Below are 20,169 nucleotides of genomic sequence, written 5' to 3'. Positions count from 1 at the left end.
CTTGCCAAAGCTGGCAGCGTTTACCGGTTGTGTGTCATTTTTTTCACAGAAATCCAAGTAATGCATATAGAGGGCACTTCGGGGGATACAAACACCTTCTGCAATCTCGTAGTTTTCTTCCAACCTTCCAAAGTAAAGTCCAGGTTACACTTGATCTATCAGCAACATTTATTTAATACATTTGCAGATTGTTTTTATTTATGCAGCTGAATTTTCAAGTTGGTGCTAATTAGTAACTACATGAAGGGGATAGGCCCACCCCATACACTTGGGGGCCGCATGGTGTGGCACTCTAACCTTCAAAAGCTCCGGACATTATCCTTAATCTCAGTAATAAGTTAAACAATACATTTAATGGAAGAAAGAGGCACCTATCTGTAATAACACATCACCAGGCATTATGAACAAGTGTTACAAGCTGCAACAGACAAATGTGACAAAGCAGGAAGGAGTTGGGGGCCGCCGGAGAAGGTTCCAAGGGCTGCCTGTTGCCCATTACTAATCTAGGTTGTCAGCAAAGGGGTCACAAAAATGTCTTGGAGGGCTACATCAGAGATTTAACCTTTCTTATTTCAATGGGCAATTCACAGTATCATCACCTTTAAGGGGACCATTGTTTATTTATAAGGCACCACAGTAACAGACAATCATCTTACAAATATGACAAACATGAGTACAATAAATATAATAACAGATACAGATAATATAAGTGACATTAATACAACTAAGCATAATAAGGTCTCCATGGATGGTCCCTTGAACGTCTCCATGGATGGTCCCTTGAACTAGCAATAACAGCATGAGGTAGAGGAAGAATCAACTTAAGACATAGCAACAAAGTTGAACAAGGGAGACAGGAATGAGACATAAGGAGGAGAGGACCTTGGTCATTACCTTTACAATCTAGAGGGAGGGAGTAATGAGAGACAGTAGACCCAAATGGGGTGAGAGTGAATGAGGTAAACGGATGAGGCAGAGAGAGTTGATGTGAGGGTTTAGGGGGAAGGGTAGGCAAGTATGGTGTGTTTTGAGGGATCATTTGGAGGATTGCAGGTTGGGGGAGAGTCTGGTAGGACAATGCAAGGAGTTCCATAGGTAGGGAGCAGCATGGGAGATGAAGGAGATAATGAAGGGGGAAGAGTATTGAATATCAGAGGGAGAGTGGACTTGCTGGATGCATCTTATGACGAGGTCAGAAATATGTATAGGGGAAGCGTTGGTGAGGACTTTGTAAGTGAGGCTGAGCAGTTTACACTAAATTATTGAGGCAATGGGGATAATCATGGCAGCTGGCAGTCACGATTTGAAAGTAAAAAAAAAGTTCTGTTACCCGTAACAGTCAATCAATTTGGAAAATAAAAACAAACCTCTGATTGTTGCTATGGGTTACAGCACCATTTCTGCACAGTTACCCATCTACCAGTATTCATTAATTCCATTACATTCTTTACATAAAACCAGAGCACAGAGTACAGAAGCTTCCGCTTACAATGTTATGGCCAATATATACACAGAGCTCCCATCTCTAAAGACAGAGCCCCATGGTAACCCTTATGGGGAAAAAAACAGGATAATCAAGATAAGCACTCTTCCCGTGAAATATTAAGCCCACATTGCTTCCTTTTCCCTCAATGGAATCCATATGACACCCAGGATAACAGTGTGCTCGAGCTGAAGACTGTGGGGAGTTGTGTGGTCTAAGTGAACTTCAAGTCAAATGGATATCCTAGTTTTTAATTTCAGAATAACGGGACTCCTAGATATACAAGATGCTGCTAATTATGTTTTGTTGCAGATAATGACTGTACCCATCTTCCTCCGCCTTTTCACATGCAGTTATTAGCTTGACACAAAGTGTACAAAGCACTATTATACCTGGACTCTCTAATGATCACAAGCCAACCCTCTGTTCTCCTTTTGTCCATGTCAAAACAATCCCTTAGCCAGATATAATTCTCGGAGTACGGATTCTCTGGCTACGTATATGGTGTTAATATATTCCTGTGATGCGCGGTGGAATAACATCATTTATTCTCTGAAGACAGGAATTTTAATTGACCTAAACTTTAATGTTTTTTTTATATATATACTGGTCACTGGTTGCTAAGCGTGGACAGTTGAATGTGTTTGGAATGTCCGTATAATTAGATTTAACAGAGAGAAGGAGAAGTGATGTCATAGCTCACAAGGAGAGGACGATGGCAGATAATAAATTGTTGGAATTTGTTGGTGTATATCACAACAGTTCCAAATTTTGGGCAGCCTTAACAAAATGTTTGGAATGAATTGACAACTCCTATCATGTGCCTGCGCTGGAGTTAATGATTGCAATGCTTGCTGCTGGAACTGGCTAACTGGATAACTGATATAAATATCCTAATTCCTACATGTATATATTGATAACAGATAAGATATTTTTTAAATCCCTCTCCCCCACAGTATTCCTCTTTGGTGAGGGTCTCTCAATACCTGCTGTTTGCTCGGTTCAGCAAAGTGCTGATTTACAATTACAGTGGGCAGTCTCTATCCCCATCTCTCAGCGTTGGAGGAGTGAAGCATGGGATTCAAAGCTAAAAATGGTAACCAGCTCTTGATGGCAGGGTCACAGTGGTTTTCCAATAAGGAGATGGCTACAATTCCTAGTTCTGTATATGATTCATCCTTCTATTGCATTCTAAGAAACTTACAGAAGCTGGACAGCAGAGGTAAATGGCATTCTGCGGGGTACAGCAGTGGAGGGCACTCCAGTCCCAAAGGATCAGCGTGGAGGATGTGGAGGGGGTATTTAAACATATCTTTGGGTGGTGAAAAACCCATTTAATTACTATAAAGTTCAATAATATTTGTGTGCCATCAAATATTTGTACTTAAAGTACATGTTGCAACCATACACTGAAGGAAGCAAATGTGTGGACTTAACCACTATTTATGAAAATACAGCCTATTAATTCAAAGTATCCCTGATGTCACTAGGTCTTACAACAGGTGGACTTGAAGTAAGCAGATATACAAATACCTTATACAATGTTTGCCTTTCTTTGTGCTCAAATACATACCTCCCAATATTTACAATCCCGAAAGCAGGGCAAAACAGGCACCGCCCCCATCCCACCCAGACTCCACCCACAAAGGGCAGATTTGTGTAAAACTCCACCCACTTCCTTGTTAAGCCAGGCCCCTTTTTGCAGTTCACAAATCGGGATGTCCCTTCAAAATCGTGACCATTGGGAGGTATGTCAAATCTCAATATCAACAATTTACTGTTTACAAATTTTGTCCTTTGAAAAACATTTTAATTGAAAAGATAATTTTAGTGTCTGGAACATATTTGTACAGAATTGATCGATATAAGATATAAATACTATACCCATGCTGTTTGTCTTTAGTTTTCAGAATGTTTTTACTTAATCTATATTGATATAATGACGATTCTGCTTATTCATTTCATACAAACGTAACACCATAAAACTTAAAAATTTAAACGTCCTTACCATTGCAGCGTGGCTGGGGTAGAGTGTGGTTTTGATGCCCTATTTTCCTTCTCTTCATCTGCTACAAAATGCAGGAGAAGCACATTAATATTCAAACTTTTTAAAGTTATTTTGAACATCCCTTTTTATTGAATAGTTTGTCACCCTTGGTTTCTATGTATCCCGGGTCAGCGGCAGACAGGTGAATGTAGAAGGAAGCAATCAGTGTTGTGAAAAATATCCCTATCTTTGGCGCATTCTCATGTTAGAATGTGCTGAAGACATCAATATCTTTAATTGGACTAATTACTATACATGTATTCTAGTAATAGGGGTATTATATCTTCATTTCTCATAAGTTCTTGAAAAATGTATATTTGTGAATTTTATCAATAGCTCATTCATAAAAATATGCCTAGCAACATATGTGAATTTGCAGTAGGGGCAGAGTGTGCAAGCCGCCAGGAATCACACATGACAAGGGGGCAAGGCCAGCCCTCCTAGGGGCATGCCACATCACATTAGGGCATCTCACATTCCCTGGGAACGTGTCCAATTTTTATTAGCTCTGGACCACCCCCAACTCCCTTTCACTACCCTAATAACACTCATTTAATACAGCATACAACTGCTGGTGCTACGTGCGGCATTGTAGGGGCATAACTCAGACAAATCTCCCAACCGTCACCGAATAGAGACACAAGTACTGATTATTGGGACTGGGCGATTGGGGCCTCAATATGGGACTGTCCCATCCAAAAAGGGACAGTTGTGAGGTAAGCCAACTTGCATTTCAGTATTAGTGGACTAAATATCTCATCGGGTCTTTCACACAGTGATGTGTGGGTAATGGCCACTAAGCCTATAATGCTATAATGTGAGGAAACAGCCATCCAATCAGTCATTTTATCTTCTTCTTTGCCTACAGCATTACACAAAGTCTCCAGCAGAGGTCCTCGGCACACATTAATAATGGGCACTGCTGGCCCTCATAGATGGTGTTGGTTCCAGGGTGGTATAACCACTGTTTTTCTAGTGTAGGAGGGTAGGTGACAAACACCTTTGACTAAAAACAAAATAAAAAGTACTTACTTTCTTCATTAGAAACATTGCCCAAGGATGTGTGACTTGAATACCGTTTGTTTTCACTTTCACTGAGACACCGTTCAATCCAACTTTCTGTAATAGACAAAAATAAAATTGAATAAATAAAACTAATATTAATAAAAAAAAAACCTGTAATCACCAACTGCCTAGAGCCCGGAACTAGCTTTGCATCTATATATCTTAATTGTCCTGAGCAAGGAACTAGCACAGATCCAGTAATCACCAACTGCACAGAGCCAGGAACTAGCACAGAGCCTGTAATCACCAACTGCCCAGAGCCAGGAACTAGCTCTGCATCTGTATATCTTAATTGTCCTGAGCAAGGAGCTAGCACAGATCCAGTAATCACCAACTGCACAGAGCCAGGAACTAGCACAGAGCCTGTAATCACCAACTGCTCAGAGCCAGGAACTAGCTCTGCATCTGTATATCTTAATTGTCCTGAGCAAGGAACTAGCACAGATCCAGTAATCACCAACTGCACAGAGCCAGGAACTAGCACAGAGCCTGTAATCACCAACTGCCCAGAGCCAGGAACTAGCTCTGCATCTGTATATCTTAATTGTCCTGAGCAAGGAACTAGCACAGATCCAGTAATCACCAACTGCACAGAGCCAGGAACTAGCACAGAGCCTGTAATCACCAACTGCTCAGAGCCAGGAACTAGCTCTGCATCTGTATATCTTAATTGTCCTGAGCAAGGAACTAGCACAGATCAAGTAATCACCAACTGTCCTGAGCAAGGAACTAGCACCGAGCCTGTAATTACCAACTGCCCAGAGCCAGGAACTAGCTCTGCATCTGTATATCTTAATTGTCCTGAGCAAGGAACTAGCACAGATCAAGTAATCACCAACTGTCCTGAGCAAGGATCTAGCATAGAGCCTGTAATCACCAACTGCATAGAACCAGGAATTATCATCATCATCATCATCATCATCAACCACATTTATTCATATAGTGCCAGCAAATTCCGTAGCGCTTAACAACTGGGAACAAACAGTAATAAAACAATACTGGGTAATACATACAGACATAGAGGTAAGAGGGCCCTGCTCGCAAGCTTACAATCTATAGGAAAATGGGAGTTTGATACATAAGGGTAAGTGCAACATCATATTGCATATTTTTCAGCTAGAATGCAAAGTATTGAGTGGGCTGAGTGATCAGTCGCACAGCAATATTAGTCAGAGGGTTGTTGTCTAGTGTTAGCTGTGTAGAGGGTGATAATAGGGTTACCTAGGGAGATTAAGATTGTGGTTGAGGAATATTATAAGCGTATCTGAAGAGGTGGGCTTTCAGAGAATGCTTGAAGGTTTGAAGACTAGAGGAAAGTCTTATTGTGCAAGGGAGGGAATTCCATAAAGTGGGTGCAGCCTGAAAAAAGTCCTGTAACCGGGAATGGAAGGAAGTGATGAGAGTGGAAGAGACACGCAGATCTTGTGCAGAACGGAGGTGTTGAGTTGGGAAATATTTTGAGACTATTAAGGAGATGTATGTCGGTGTAATTTTGTTGATGGCAATGTATGTTAGTAGAACAATTTCATATTGGATTCGCTGAAAAACAGGCAACCAATGTAGAGACTGACAGAGGGACTCAGCAGAGCAAGAACATTTTTCAAGGAAAATCAATCTAGCCGCTGCGTCCAAAATAGATTGTAGGGGTTCAAGTCTGATTTTGGGAAGACCAGTAAGGAGGGAATTGCAATAGTCGATGTTGGAGATGATAAGTGCATGAATTAAAGGTTTTGCAGGGTCTTGTGTGAGAGATGTGCGTATTCTGTAAATGTTTTTTAGAACTAGCTCTGCATTGGTGTATCTTAACTGTCCTGAGCAAGGAACTAGCACAGATCAAGTAATCATCAACCGCATAGAATCAGGAATTATCATCATCAACCACATCTACTATATAAATGCCTAGTGGCGTGTGTGGAAAAAAAACAACAAGCTGCAGCGCCACCTGCTGGGCAGAGTTATACACTGACCTATATATTTCTTGAAGGAGAAGTGACAGTTGGGAGTGGTTGGTGGTTGCCGGGGGTGACAGTGGGGAGTTTTTAACACCTTTAGTAGCTTGATGAAGGATGTGGCGATGAAGATGAAGGATGAGGTGATGGAGAAAAATGATGAGGTGGTAACATGTGGACAAAACCACGTTAAAAAAGGGCGCTTGCGTCGGGAAGTAACGCTCTTCCCCTGAGGAGGCCTGGGCTAGGCCCAAATGCATGACAAGAACCTTTTTAACACCTTAAGTAGCTTGATTTGACTAGATTGCATGAGTATCATGCACGGGTTAACTTGTTTATTTATATAGTGCCAGCAAATTATTAACATGATTTATTAACAGGAACTAGAACATCTAGGAACATGTATCCCCAGTACTGTTATTCCGCTACTTTATGTATCAGGTTTACACCACACCTCTGAGATTGTATACTCATTCGTGCAGGGCCATTTATACCTTCTGTTCTTGTCATTTGGTGCCATTTGTTTCAGCAGCAGGTACCTGACTGAATAGGGAGTCCCAGAATAGAATGTTAGTCGATTTCGTGATGCTCACCTTCCATCCCAGGATGACCTTTTCGGCCAGGTATCCCCAGCAGGGCCGCCATCAGGGGGGTACAGGGGGTACTGTTGTACCGGGCCCGGGCTCACCAGGGGGCCTCGTACAACAGCACAACATATACTTACCTGGGGGCCCGCTGGTCTTCTCTACTCTGTCTTCAGCCTGGCTGTCACTGTGACAGCCAGGCACCAGGATCCGATCGCAGCGGTGGAGGAATCATTCCCCCTACGATCATGTGATCTGTCACAGGCAGAGCAAATGATCGCAGGGGGAATGATTCCTCCACCCCTGCGATCGCATCCTGGTGCCTGGCTGTCACGGTGACAGCTAGGCTGAAGACAGAATAGCGGAGACCAGCGGCGGGCCCCCAGGTAAGTATATCTTGCTGATGCTCATGGGGGGGTGGCGCTCATGGGGGGGGGCACTCATCGGGGGGGGACACAGGGGGCCCGTACTGGGCATGATTATTTCTGAAGGCGGCCCTGATCCCCAGCTGTCGAGCTTCCTGGCTGGACATGATAAATATTTTCAGATTCGGCTGGGGTTTCCATCTCCTCTAAGGGGGGAATTCAATTGCCGGTGATGAGGCCGGCAATTACAGTAGATATCTCCGCTAATTTTTCCTCTCATCTCTATGGAGTGCATGGAAAAATGAGCAAAGATTTCTGTCAAATCTCCGCCGTGAAGTGTCTCAAGGACATTCCGGAGACACTTTGCAGATAATTGAATCCCCCCTAAATATACTAAACGATTAAAAGTTCAAATCACAACATATTTGCAATATCTGCTTTTCTCAAACTGCACAATTGCACCATCCAACCGCACACAGTGGATGCAGCTATTTTGTGGGCCAAACTAATTTTAAGGGGTAGTTTTACTAAAACTTCTAGAAAAAGAAAAGTGGAGGTGTTGCCCATAGCAACCAATCAGATTCTAGCTATCATTTTCTAGAATGTACTAGATCAGTGGTGCCCATGAGGCTCTTTGATCTTTGCAATGTGGCTCCTGGTCGGGAGAGTCCCCAAAACAGAAAGCATAGGGTTGCAGCAGGGGCAGATCAGAACACATTCAGCCATTCAACTATCAGAGAACAAGCGCGATAACCTCTGCACAACGCAGTGAGGTCAGAGTGTCACAGCCAATCAGGGAAGGAGAAAAAGAGCCTATAGTGTGCTCTCCCTCCGTCCTCTGCGCGGAATCCGGCGGCTGAGTGTGGGAGGTGTGAGTAGGGGGCATGTGTGATCTGATGGCATGTGGGGAGGACAGATGAGCATATATGGGTCATGGGCGAGATCTGAAGGGCATGTGTGGGCAACTGTGGATACAGAATCAAGCAGTGTGAGCTACTGTGAAGAAAGTGTAAGTACCCCTTAAACCCTGCTCTGCTGATCACAGCAGTAAGGTAAGAGCCGTGCATTGCAGAACTGTGCTAAATTGATGATTGTTCTGAACATTTTGCCAATGCTGGATATTTTATTTTTTGCTTAGCAAGACATTGTAAATTGTTATACTTTCATTGTAGGTGTGTGGTATATATGCACGTTTACACTGTGTATATGTATATGCACACATATATAAAAGGTAAAGTTGTCTCTTTGCAGTATCTATAAATATTTTTTGGTCTCTTGGTCTCTGACTGATTGGCCATCCCTGTACTAGATAAATGATAGCTAGGATCTGATTGGTTGCCATGGGCAACATCTCCACTTTTCCATATTAGAATATCTACCCCTAAGTTAGAATTCAGTAGGAGCTGGTGACCGAGAAAATCATTGGAAGTAGTTAATTAGCAAAGGGCGAGGGGATCTCATTATTAATACAAGGGTAACATTAAAGAAAGAGTTATACACACTACACTTTTATTACAATTGTCAGCAATACATTGCTACTCTTTGTATGTGTATGTATTTTGAATAAATGGCCCTCAGTAGGTTAGTCTACAAATAGAGCGTAGCTTAATCAGTTTACTGAAATCATGCCCTGCTTTAAGTAGATTCAATAATTAAATAAATGTCAGATTCATTAGTGTCACTAGAGAGGTGACTGATTGCCATTAAGCTGGAAAATACAAAATCATCTCTTACATCACCAGTATACATTCAAATTTATTCGACTTTAAGTGAACATGCTTTTTATATTATTTCAATTGTGAATGTTAAAAAGGGATAATGGGAAAGTTGGAGTTTAACAATAATTTTCCTCTTAGAACAGGTGAATCAATCTTTACATAGCTCAGATAAAATGAATGTAGGATCAGTCACGCAAAAGTAAATAAGTACACGCAGCCTGGTAAAATCTTCACACTTACAGCATGTGCACACAGCTGGAGATTTACGAAAACTATATCTGTATGGCGCTAGTATAGGACCCAATCTGGTGGATCTTTTCAGTACATATAACACCATATTGTATACTCTAAACTCTAATTTCTCCCAAACGTAAAATGCAGTTTTGGGTGGGTTTAGGTGACCTAAATTTATTCATCTAGTACATTCCAGAAAATAATAGCTAGAATCTGATTGGTTGTTATGGAGTGTGGGAGAAAACCGGAGCACCCGGAGAAAACCCACGCAAACACGGGGAGAACATACAGACTCCACACAGATAAGGCCATGGTCAGGAATCGAACTCATGACCTCAGTGCTGTGAGGCAGAGGTGCTAACCACTGAGCCACCGTGCTGCCCAACACCTGTACACACATACTAATCATCCACATTGTAGGTTCACATCTGTTGTCTACACTAATCTGATACACATTACAGTATGTCCCAATACCTATAAAAATTTATACTTATGTCAAAGTGGTTCTCTCACCAAATTGTTGAGATGATACCAAGCATAAAAACTTGACATAAACTCTCAAACTTTAGACAGACTAAAATTTTTTAGCTAAATTGAACAGATTCGAACATCTTCGGGCTGGTTTAAATGTGTTCCAGCATAAATGGCTACATTGTATTCATAGCGGTTTTAGCGTTTTTCCATGCAAATGGTGAATTCGAACTCCAAATGCGAACTTTGAACTTGAAGTAAGAGTACAGCAATGTTCACTGTTCAACTAACAATACAAAGTTAATAATACTATAAAATGCAGCTATTTATACACAAACAGGCAGAAAAGTCAAAATGTTTATATTAACATCTTTTAACTGCGAGCTGCGAACACAAAGTTTGAACTCAACCTTAATGTCTGATTGCATTCAAGGTAACAGCTTAACGGTTATAAAATACACACCAAAACATACTAATTAATTGTCTAATGGTTAATTGGCTGCTGACAAAATTGAACCCTAGTGTGTCCTTGTGTTTGTGTGTGTTATGGAATTCAGACTGTAAGATCCAATGGGGCAGGGATTGGCGTGAATCATAAATACTCTGTGTACAGCACTACGTAATATAGTGGCGCTATATAAATAAACAATAATAATAAGAGTAATACAGGTGGCCAAAGCTAAAAATAGATTTCATATTTTTTAGATTGGTTCTACCCACACTTCCAGGCCGATTTCAGTAGTTTGAGATTCCCTACAAGTAGCACTAAACATTAACTTGATATATGCCTCATCTTTGCATTATGCACACACACAACACAAATTATTGCCACTATACCTGCAGCATTCCCACACCTGATATCTACCCAAACATAGCACATTATATTGCAAATAGATATTTTTGACAGGTTAATTCCGTCAAATAATAATGAGCAACAAATGAGTAAATTTGTTAGTGCTTTCTGTAGACAATAATTGCACTAGTGACACCTGGAGGATAAAGATGGTGTAGCATTCCATTAAATAATTTGTTGAAATAATAGATATAATGATCACAATTATACATGATCTTCTATTGAAATTAACTGTCACGTTTATTTTTATGTATGTATTTCCCCCCTCTTAGCTGTATTGAAGAGCCGGCTTGTCACTTATCGTGTACAGTAGTTCCATAGAGTTCTAGTGAAACACTGTGGACAGATTGACACCAGCGCCAATAATTACCATGAGCCCCTGGAATATGCGGGGACATTATCGATTAACAAAGGGTTGTTCAACCAGTTAATTCATACTTTAATCATACTAACCCTTTAAACAAGGGAAAAGAGTCCTAGAGAGGCAGCACCTTGCTAATGACCTCATTCAATTCAGCAATCATGATTGATAATATCCAGTTCAAGCTTGGATTCAACAATAAATATCCAATCACCATTTTCTGTATGTTTTTAATCAACCTGTCTATAGTTTATTATTGCAACTTTTGATTGGCCGCCGTAAATCTACACGGGGGTTGTGAGCATTGCGGTTGGCTCATGCGCTCACAAAGTTAGACCTGGGCTGGTAATAATAGCCTAAGAGTCTAGATTCTGATACAACACAAAAGACAATATAAAAGTTTCAACAAAACAAAATGCATTATCGTCACTTAGGTAGTAATGATGTAATTATTTGGACAATTCATTTAATTTCCATAAAATTACAAAGTGGTCGAAGAATGACACCAGAGAATAGGTCTATCAGAATTCTGACCCAGGTTTATGAAGCCCCTAACACAACAGAGGGTGAGCTCATACATCCTAACATTCTTGGTTTGAAAACTCAGGCCACATCCTAATTCAGTAGGTTGTTCACTTTTGGATGATGTAATAAATACTGACTGGGAAAAAAAGGACTGTGGAAGTCAAAAGCAACAGGACAGCTAGTAGGATTGACTTGACTTATGGTGAACGTTGCACCGCAGATGGAATCTCTGCAAAAGGAGAATTGTACAGATTAGAGATTTTTAGTGGCAATGGCATCCGCCAACCCTGATTGTAGCAGGACAGTCCCAAATTCCAGAACTGAAAATGCCAGAAATGTGGCTTGGCCAACATGGAAAGGGTTATGGTATGGGTAGATTGGAGATGTTGCCCAATTTTCACTATTTTCCATACAGGAAGGTTATGAGGTTTGGCTAAAACCTGAGCACATAAAGGCTCCAATCCTGTTTCACGCAAATAATATTTTACCAAGATGTTTACTGCGATCCATAATCATCATCACCGTTTATTTATATAGCACCACTGATTCCGCAGCGCTGTACAGAGAACTCACTCACATCAGTCCTTGCCCCATTGGAGCTTACAGTCTAAATTTGCTAACATACACAGACACAGACAGAGAGAGAGAATAGGGTCAATTTTGATAGCAGCCAATTAACCTACCAGTATGTTTTTGGAGTGTGGGAGGAAACCGGAGCACCCAGAGGAAACCCACACAAACACGGGGAGAACATACAAACTCCACACAGCTAAGGACATGGTCGGGAATTGAACTCATGACCAACCACTGAACGACCTCCACCTCCAGCCTGCACTACAATAACCATCACACACTTATACCCATTCGGTCTGCCTAGCCAAGACACGTTCTTTTTAAGCTGAAAAAATTTGAGTTTACATCAATCATTACATTAATAAATTTAAACATATAATAAATATCAACTGTGGCCACACATGGCAACTTTGTCAGCCGGTTATTTTTTTGTTTAAATCCAGTATTTTTATTGAAATTTTTTAAGATATAAACATACCAAACAAAAAGAAAAGAAAAACAATCGCATACATATCAGAATTAAATGACGGAATTTACAAGATTACAATAAAGCATAATAATAATAAATGTGCTATATTCATTCAGGATCATACATCGTAAATGCTTATACATAAGTATGTTACACATGCAGGGTTTATTACATGGACTCAGATACTTATTATAAGAACTGCGGGAGCCATACATTTAAGTAAATAGAGCATCTGTACTAGATGACACAGGATAGAATGGAGACTCTAACCATCTGTACCATATATTCTCAAATTCCTTCAGAGCCTGTCTGCTAGTATAAACAAATCTCTCGTGCCTTATGGTGGTATTGACCAGTGCCTTCCAATTTTTAACCGTGGGACTCGTCGGGGCCAACCACAGCCTCGCTATACAGACTTTAGCCAACATCAATAACTGTGAAATGTACATTTTTGTCAGTTCAATAACTTTCCCCTTCAATCAGAGCCCAAAGAGACAAGTGGCCAGTGAACTAAGAGACACTTCAATTCCAGTAACCTGAATACATTGCCCGATCCTGCGCCAGAAGATTCGTATACATGGACACTCCCATAGAAGGTGCCAAAAGTTAGCATTGATCGAATTGCATTTCGGACAGTTAGGGGTAACATCCGGGTGAAATTTTGCCAATCTAATAGGGGTAAAGTAGGCCCTGTGTAAGATAAACACCTGTATTTGTTGAAATTTTAATGATGAAGTATAACCTTTAGTACTGTCTGTAACCATTCCCCACTCCTTGTCTGATAAAGGGCCAATATCTATTTCCCACTGATTCCTCAAACCATCTGCAGTGGATTCATACAGAAGACATGAATACATTTGAGAGATCAGACCTCTATAACCCAAGGCCTGTAATTGTTTCCTCAGTGGATCCACCCCAAACACTAATGTCTCCCCTTTAAATTGTGTGTTTAGGGCGTGTCGTAACTGAAGGTAAGAATAAAACATTGTTCTGGGTACAGAGAATTCCCCAACCAACTGGTTCGAAGGATTTAAGTACATTTGTGTCATAAAGTTGACCTACCGACACCACACCCAACCGAGACCACTCCCTGGCCCTCTTCACTGTATTCAACTTCTCAAATTTCTTTGCCCCCCAGATAGGAGTACATGGATCAATGTCAGTTTGTTCCATTATTTTATTACAGATTGTCCAAATCTTAACTGCCTGAATCAGGAGCGGAGGAGCCCGCATACCAAGCCGCCCCGCCAGCAGTGACTGTAAGGGAGTGTGATTAGAATTAAATTGGTGTACCAACACCCAATGTAGCTCATGGTAATCGGGGTCCGAACCCATGCCCTAAGGTGGACCAACTGAGAGGCAAAATAATATAGTTTCAAGTTAGGAAGTGCAAATCCACCAGAAGATCTGGATCTATACAGCGAGCTGAGCTTGACCTTAGCCCTTCCCCCTCCCCAAACCAATGAAATCAAATAGCTATCAATGCATCGGAAAATGGAGGGTGGAATATATACAGGTGACTGCTGGAGTATATACAAAAACTTTGGCTGCACCATCATCTTAATTAAATTTATCCTACCGGAGACAGAAAGTGGGAGCTTCTTCCATACATGAGTTTTTTCTTTAATGTAATTAAGCCGGTTATTTAAATACTTTTGTTTAACCCGAATTGGCCTGATGTCACCATAATTGTGGCCCCATCCACCACCAGAGATAGCCGACAACCAACAATAATACCAACTGTTCTCTGACACAAACAATGCCTACCAGTGACGGCTGCCGCTGTGTGTCTGCAATCATCCAGCGACCGCACCAACTGAGCTGAATGTGTTCTACTAAGCTGGGCACATAATTGCCACAACAGCCAGATCTTAACTTTGTCATTTTATGCTGTTTTAAACAAATGAGAATTGCACCTTGCCCAGTTTTCATTGTAGACATACTAGGCTAACACTGACCCTTAAACAGAAACACGGAGATAATTTGCGACACACATATGGGTATTCATACTAAGATGGGTATACACCGTTTTGCTTAGAGTAAAATCCGCAGATTGGTCCTGTGCATGCCCACCAAAAATTTGCATACCTATATCCATATGCAAATCTGACATTTGTTCTTTCAAGAGACAGCAAGTACAGACTGAATTTGTGTAATTGCAGAGTGAGGCAGACTTGCACAGAGATGCATAGATACCGGTCACTTTTGGGTGCCTAAAAGCTGGTGGAAATACATGCTGATAATGAGGAGGAAGAGGAGGATGATGACGGTAGCTCTAACTAGCCGCTTCTGATTGGCTGATTCACCTCTGAAGCTGATAGGTGCTTTCTTTATTGCTCTTGCCTATATTATATATGGACGTAGACGCTATTATTACATACCTCGTTTTACAGCTTCTGCATCCAACCCCAGAAAACACGTTGGTTTGCAGAGACGTGGAAAAATCTGAAGATGCAAAATTCTTTATGACATCTCAGGACTTTTACTGCATGTAGCATTTTCTAGTACTTTGAATCTTTTTATTTAATTGGCAAAGTACGATTAGAAATGCATTTTTCTGCCAAAGTGCAGATAGACGGTGCACAGTGCGCCCCATTGAAGGACAAAACCGTATTTCCCCCAGCTCTGAGTGGTAATGGCTGTGCGCCCAATTCAGAGAATGTCCTAAAATGTGTTCTCCAATCTCATTGTAATAATTTGCTTTACAAAAAGATATACTGTTTTTGCACAGGCCTACAAAACTAATCACAGTCTGTACTCAGCAAGGAATGCTCTATATCCACCCGGCTCATCCTATCAGTCAGGGAAACGATTGCACCTCTGCAAACACCACCATCTCGTCCCGCTAAGCCATGCACTGTAGCACCAGTCAATGTGGTGATCAAAATACACAGTTTGAGATTGCAGTGGATTGATTGCCTGTGTATTTCTTTGTTAACTAGTTCACTAATGTTACTAATATAACAACTTATGAAAATCTTTAGCGATCATTTATTGAAAAGGAATATTTAAAATGCAAAAAAATACACATTTATCACACAACGACTTGAAGGGGATAATTATACTTAAAGGGCTGCCAAGACCGTTTGGTGTGAAACCTGCGTAGAGGAAACTAAGTGTCCCTGGAACATCTAAAATAATGTTTTCAACTTTGAGTTAAGTAACGAATGCTGTGCACACACTATTGTACAGTAGTTCAGGCTACTAATAGTCACAGAGACATTTTCCCCTAGTATAGTTCAAGAACAATGAAAGTTCAAGGGTCTGTACACAGAGACATGTGACATCTGATGATGTTTGCCGATTGGCTTGGTTACATTCCATGCACTGTGATTGGCCTACTTCTCCAGCAGACATTGTTTATTCTCTGAATGTTGTGCAAATCTGGATAGATTCACAAATCTCTAAAATCATCATCATCATCATTTATTTATATAGCGCCACTAATTCCGCAGCGCTGTACAGAGAACTCACTCACATCAGTCCCTGCTCCATTGGAGCTTACAGTCTAAATTCCCTAACACACACACACACACACACACACACACACACACACACACACGGAGAGAGAGAGACTAGGGTCAATTTGATAGCAACCTATTAACCTACCAGTATGTTTTTTGGAGTGTGGGAGGAAACCGGGGCACTCGGAGGAAACCCACGCAAACACGGGGAGAGCATACAAACTCCACACAGATAAGGCCATGGTCGGGATCTGAACTCATGACCCCAGTGCTGTGAGGCAGAAGTGCGAAACACTTAGCCACCACTTATCAATTAGAATTTCTATTATTATTGATTTGTAAGGCTCCGCAGCATGGTACAGTAGGGAAAACAGAGCACACATAAAATAGAGATATACAAGGTGTAAAATAAATGCAGGTGTGAAAATAAAGGGTACAGATGGCCCTGGTCATGAGAGCTTACAATCTAGCAGGAAAAATGCCAAGCTGAGACAAGAAGAGCGAGTGTGGCTCAGAGTGGAGGTTGGGACTGTAGCCAGTGTGTACCAGTGTGAGTAGTATAGGGGGGAAGTAGGGAAAGCTCTAGCAAAGAAGTGGGTTTTCAGAGAGGGTTTGAAGATTTGAAGGCTCAGGGAGTCTTATTAGGCACGGTAGGGAATGCTATATGTGGGTAGTGGCCCAAGAGAAGTCTTGTAGGTGGAAGAGAGTTGGTTATCAGAGAGGACTTGAGGCACAAGTCAGAGGCAGATCTAAAAGGGGGTGACTGTATTTCGAGATGAGTTTTGACATTTATGAAGGGGTGCTGTTGTTGAAGGCTTTGTAGGTGAGAGTGATTCTGGAGGCTATGGGGAATTAGTGTAGGGATTTGCAGAGTGATGGAACAGCAAGGTAGGAAGATCAGTCTTACCATGGCATTTAGGATTGATGAAAGCGGTCAGGGGAATGCCAGATAGAAGGACGTTGCAGTAGTTGAGGCGGGAGATGAGTAAGAGAATAGGTAAGGGTTTTGGTTACAACTTGAGTAAGAACTTAAATGTAGTTTTAGACGGCGTTAAGCATATGAGAACTGAGAGCTGGATAAGACCGAAGGGAATTAAAATCTTTGCTGTATCTTTAACTGGAATTATTCTCTGGAGTGTTAATAGCTAACTATTGGGAGTCCGCCCATCTGGTGTCATAGGGAAGGGGGACAGAGGCTATAAGTGGGATGGGCAGAGAGTTATTCAGTCTATGCAGATCTGGACGTTGCACACCCACCCTCCCTGGTTGTCGGTTCTTGGGAGCATGGGGAAACGACTGGATGCTGTTCAGGATGGGGCTCAGTTATTGGCGGCTGACATGGCTGTTCGTGTCCCTGGATGGAGAGTGGATGGAAAATGCAGTGCAGTCGATAGCCAGTGGTTTTAGGCACACATTCTTTGAGTGAATCGGCTATAGTCTCGGTACAGGTACCACCCCTGTGGGTTGCACTGTGGTTGCTTTCCGTTTTACCCAGAGGATGGGCGGGTTCTGTAAAATCGGGACGCCGTGTCCCGTCAAAATAGACCACACATATCTACCGTGTCCCGTCAAGGTAGATATGTGCGCCCGGGGTGTGATTGGTCGGCCCCCCACTTGAACCCAGGGGTTTGGTTGTCCCCCAGTTGATGAGGTCCCAATGGTTAATGCTGGGACAGTTGGTTTTGCCTGGCAGACGTCGGACTGACTGCTTTATTCTCCTCCACCATATCTAAATAAATCATTTAAATTTCCCAAATTCAAGTCTCGTGTTGTTATTTAAGGTGATGGTTAAATAAGAGTAAGAAGGTAAAGGAGGTCAGGATATCAGACATAAGCCTTTTAATGTAAAAAACATCATTGTCTTTACCATGGATGTGCAGTTCGCTGGGATCCCTGATGGTTGTAATAGTCCCACGTCACGCTCCCGTTTCCTCTAACTGCTCATTTAAAGCAGGACAGTTGGGTGTCAATGCCCCTCCCCCAGACAGAGGCTGGGACACCGGCGCAGTTTGTTTCCAATACGTTGAGCAGTGAGAGGAGAGGACAGTGCAGTGTAGGACAATTACAGCCATAGAGAATCCAGTATGGATGCATTACAAGTCAAATTTGTTTTTTTTTATATTAACTTATTGAACTCCACCCAAAACAACATTTTTCGTTTTTGATGCCATTATCCTTTAACATATTTCAAATAATATACATTTTTTTCAATAGAATAAAAATAACGTTTTGGAAGCATTTTCATAAAAAGCAAAAATTTTAATACAAGGAAATAATGTGCAGCATTATCTATTTGCTATTATTTAAAATCACGTAATATTTGATAGCACAAGTCACTTAAATAAACTATCAACAAGCAGTTTGGAATAAAAGGTGTTTTCATTACAATGACTTGTCAATCTTTCATCCCTTATGTTTTTATAGAAGTTTGCTGATATATGACAAGTCAGAGGATAATTGGTGTTTGGAAGATCTGACTCAAGTCACTTTGGTGATTGTATGTAGTGGCCTGTTAGCAGATTCAGGTTATGCTACAAAACACTATAGTATCTACGTATTAGTGACTTTATTTAAAAAAAAATGACAATAATGTTTTATATAAAAACATACAATATGTATTTTCAATATGCATGTCGCAGATTGCATGTGCTAAAAAGAGTGAGCACCTATCTGATATTAGAGTGCCAAGAGAAGGCGCATTCTAATACAACCTAAGTAGGTGAGCAGAAAGACACAAGTAAACACTGTGAGGTTGTCTATCCAGAGACAATTAAATCAATCTGGTGGGTGAGTGGCAGTTAATGGACTCAATATAGAGAAGAGGTTGATTTAAATGGCGTAAGGGGACAACGGAATTACTGGCTGGAGTAGGTAAAACATCAAGTGCAACTTGAAAATCGTGGAGAGCTGACGGGAACTCTTAAAAGACAGAAAAAAAATAAGGTGAGGTTTCAGGCAAACGATAAAGTAGAAAGAATGTGAAGTATGGAAATGAAAAGAAAGGGGTATATTTACTAAACTGTGGGTTTGAAAAAGTGGAGATGTTGCCTATAGCAACCAATCAGATTCTAGTTATCATTTATATAGTGCATTCTACAAAATGACAACTAGAATCTGATTGGTTGCTATAGGCATCTCCACTTTTTCAAACCATCAGTTTAGTAAATATACCCCAAAGAGTGCAGACAAAACAGGTCAACTTTAAAGTAATCCATTTTATACTTTTATTTACTCAAGAACATACTTCTAATACACAGGATGTATGCAGTTATATTGCGCATAGGAAACAAAGTTTTAGATAATGTGCCTCAAACGCATTCAGTGACACAGAGTAAAGGTACTGTAACTGCTACCAACAGAATTATACTCCTGGTATAGTTTGTAAGATAAAAGTAAACATCTGAAGATCATTAATTTGCGGTCAGCAGTTACTACGTAAACATAATAATATTTCTTACTTTGTAACATACTTTCTTTCCTTTCCTCAATCCATCATTTACTTATTTACATAATGGTGCTTCTTTACGTAAGAACCTCTTATTGACCTGGCATCGAGAGACTTGCTGTTTGAGTCCAAAGCGTAGATTTATCAAACCTTCTATAAAGGAAAAGTGGAGATGTTGCCCATAGCAACCAATCAGATTCTAGTCATCATTCATATGGTACATTCTAGAAAATGATAGCTTGAATCTGATTGGTTGCTATGGCCAACACCTCCACTTTTGATAAAGCTAACCCCTGTGTACGATCATTGTGACCTTGAACAAGGTACAATATTTGTCTGCATTCCAGGCACCAAAATAGAGAGCAAGCTCAATTGGACAGGGAAGTTGTACTGTGCGCAGCATTGCATGAAATTGTATTCACTATTTAACAAGTTCTCACATCATGACATCACATTGAGCCCTGTCTTCACTGACATAATCACACGAGTGGACAGGCCACCGCCTCTCACAAGATCGGCACATGCAATCCCTGAAATATGATGTGATGCCGAGAGTGATATGA

The 20,169-nt window shown here is 41.1% G+C and overlaps 1 protein-coding gene across 1 annotated transcript in view; it reads right to left on the bottom strand.

The window, feature by feature from the left end:
• Positions 1 to 20,169, bottom strand: part of RFX4 (regulatory factor X4) — a 67,136-nt gene that overhangs the window by 32,191 nt on the left and 14,776 nt on the right. The window contains exons 2-4 of the mRNA XM_075205397.1: positions 4,563 to 4,649; positions 3,492 to 3,552; positions 1 to 124 (exon numbers count right to left, since the gene is read on the bottom strand). Of these exons, the coding sequence (XP_075061498.1) occupies positions 1 to 124; positions 3,492 to 3,552; positions 4,563 to 4,649 (272 nt within the window). The remainder of the gene's footprint in view (positions 125 to 3,491; positions 3,553 to 4,562; positions 4,650 to 20,169) is intronic.

This window comes from Mixophyes fleayi, chromosome 4 (assembly GCF_038048845.1).
Source record: "Mixophyes fleayi isolate aMixFle1 chromosome 4, aMixFle1.hap1, whole genome shotgun sequence".
In the NCBI taxonomy this organism is placed as follows: Eukaryota; Metazoa; Chordata; class Amphibia; order Anura; family Limnodynastidae; genus Mixophyes; species Mixophyes fleayi.
Note: the sequence above shows the minus strand (reverse complement) of the source record. Positions and strands in the feature narration are given on the sequence as shown.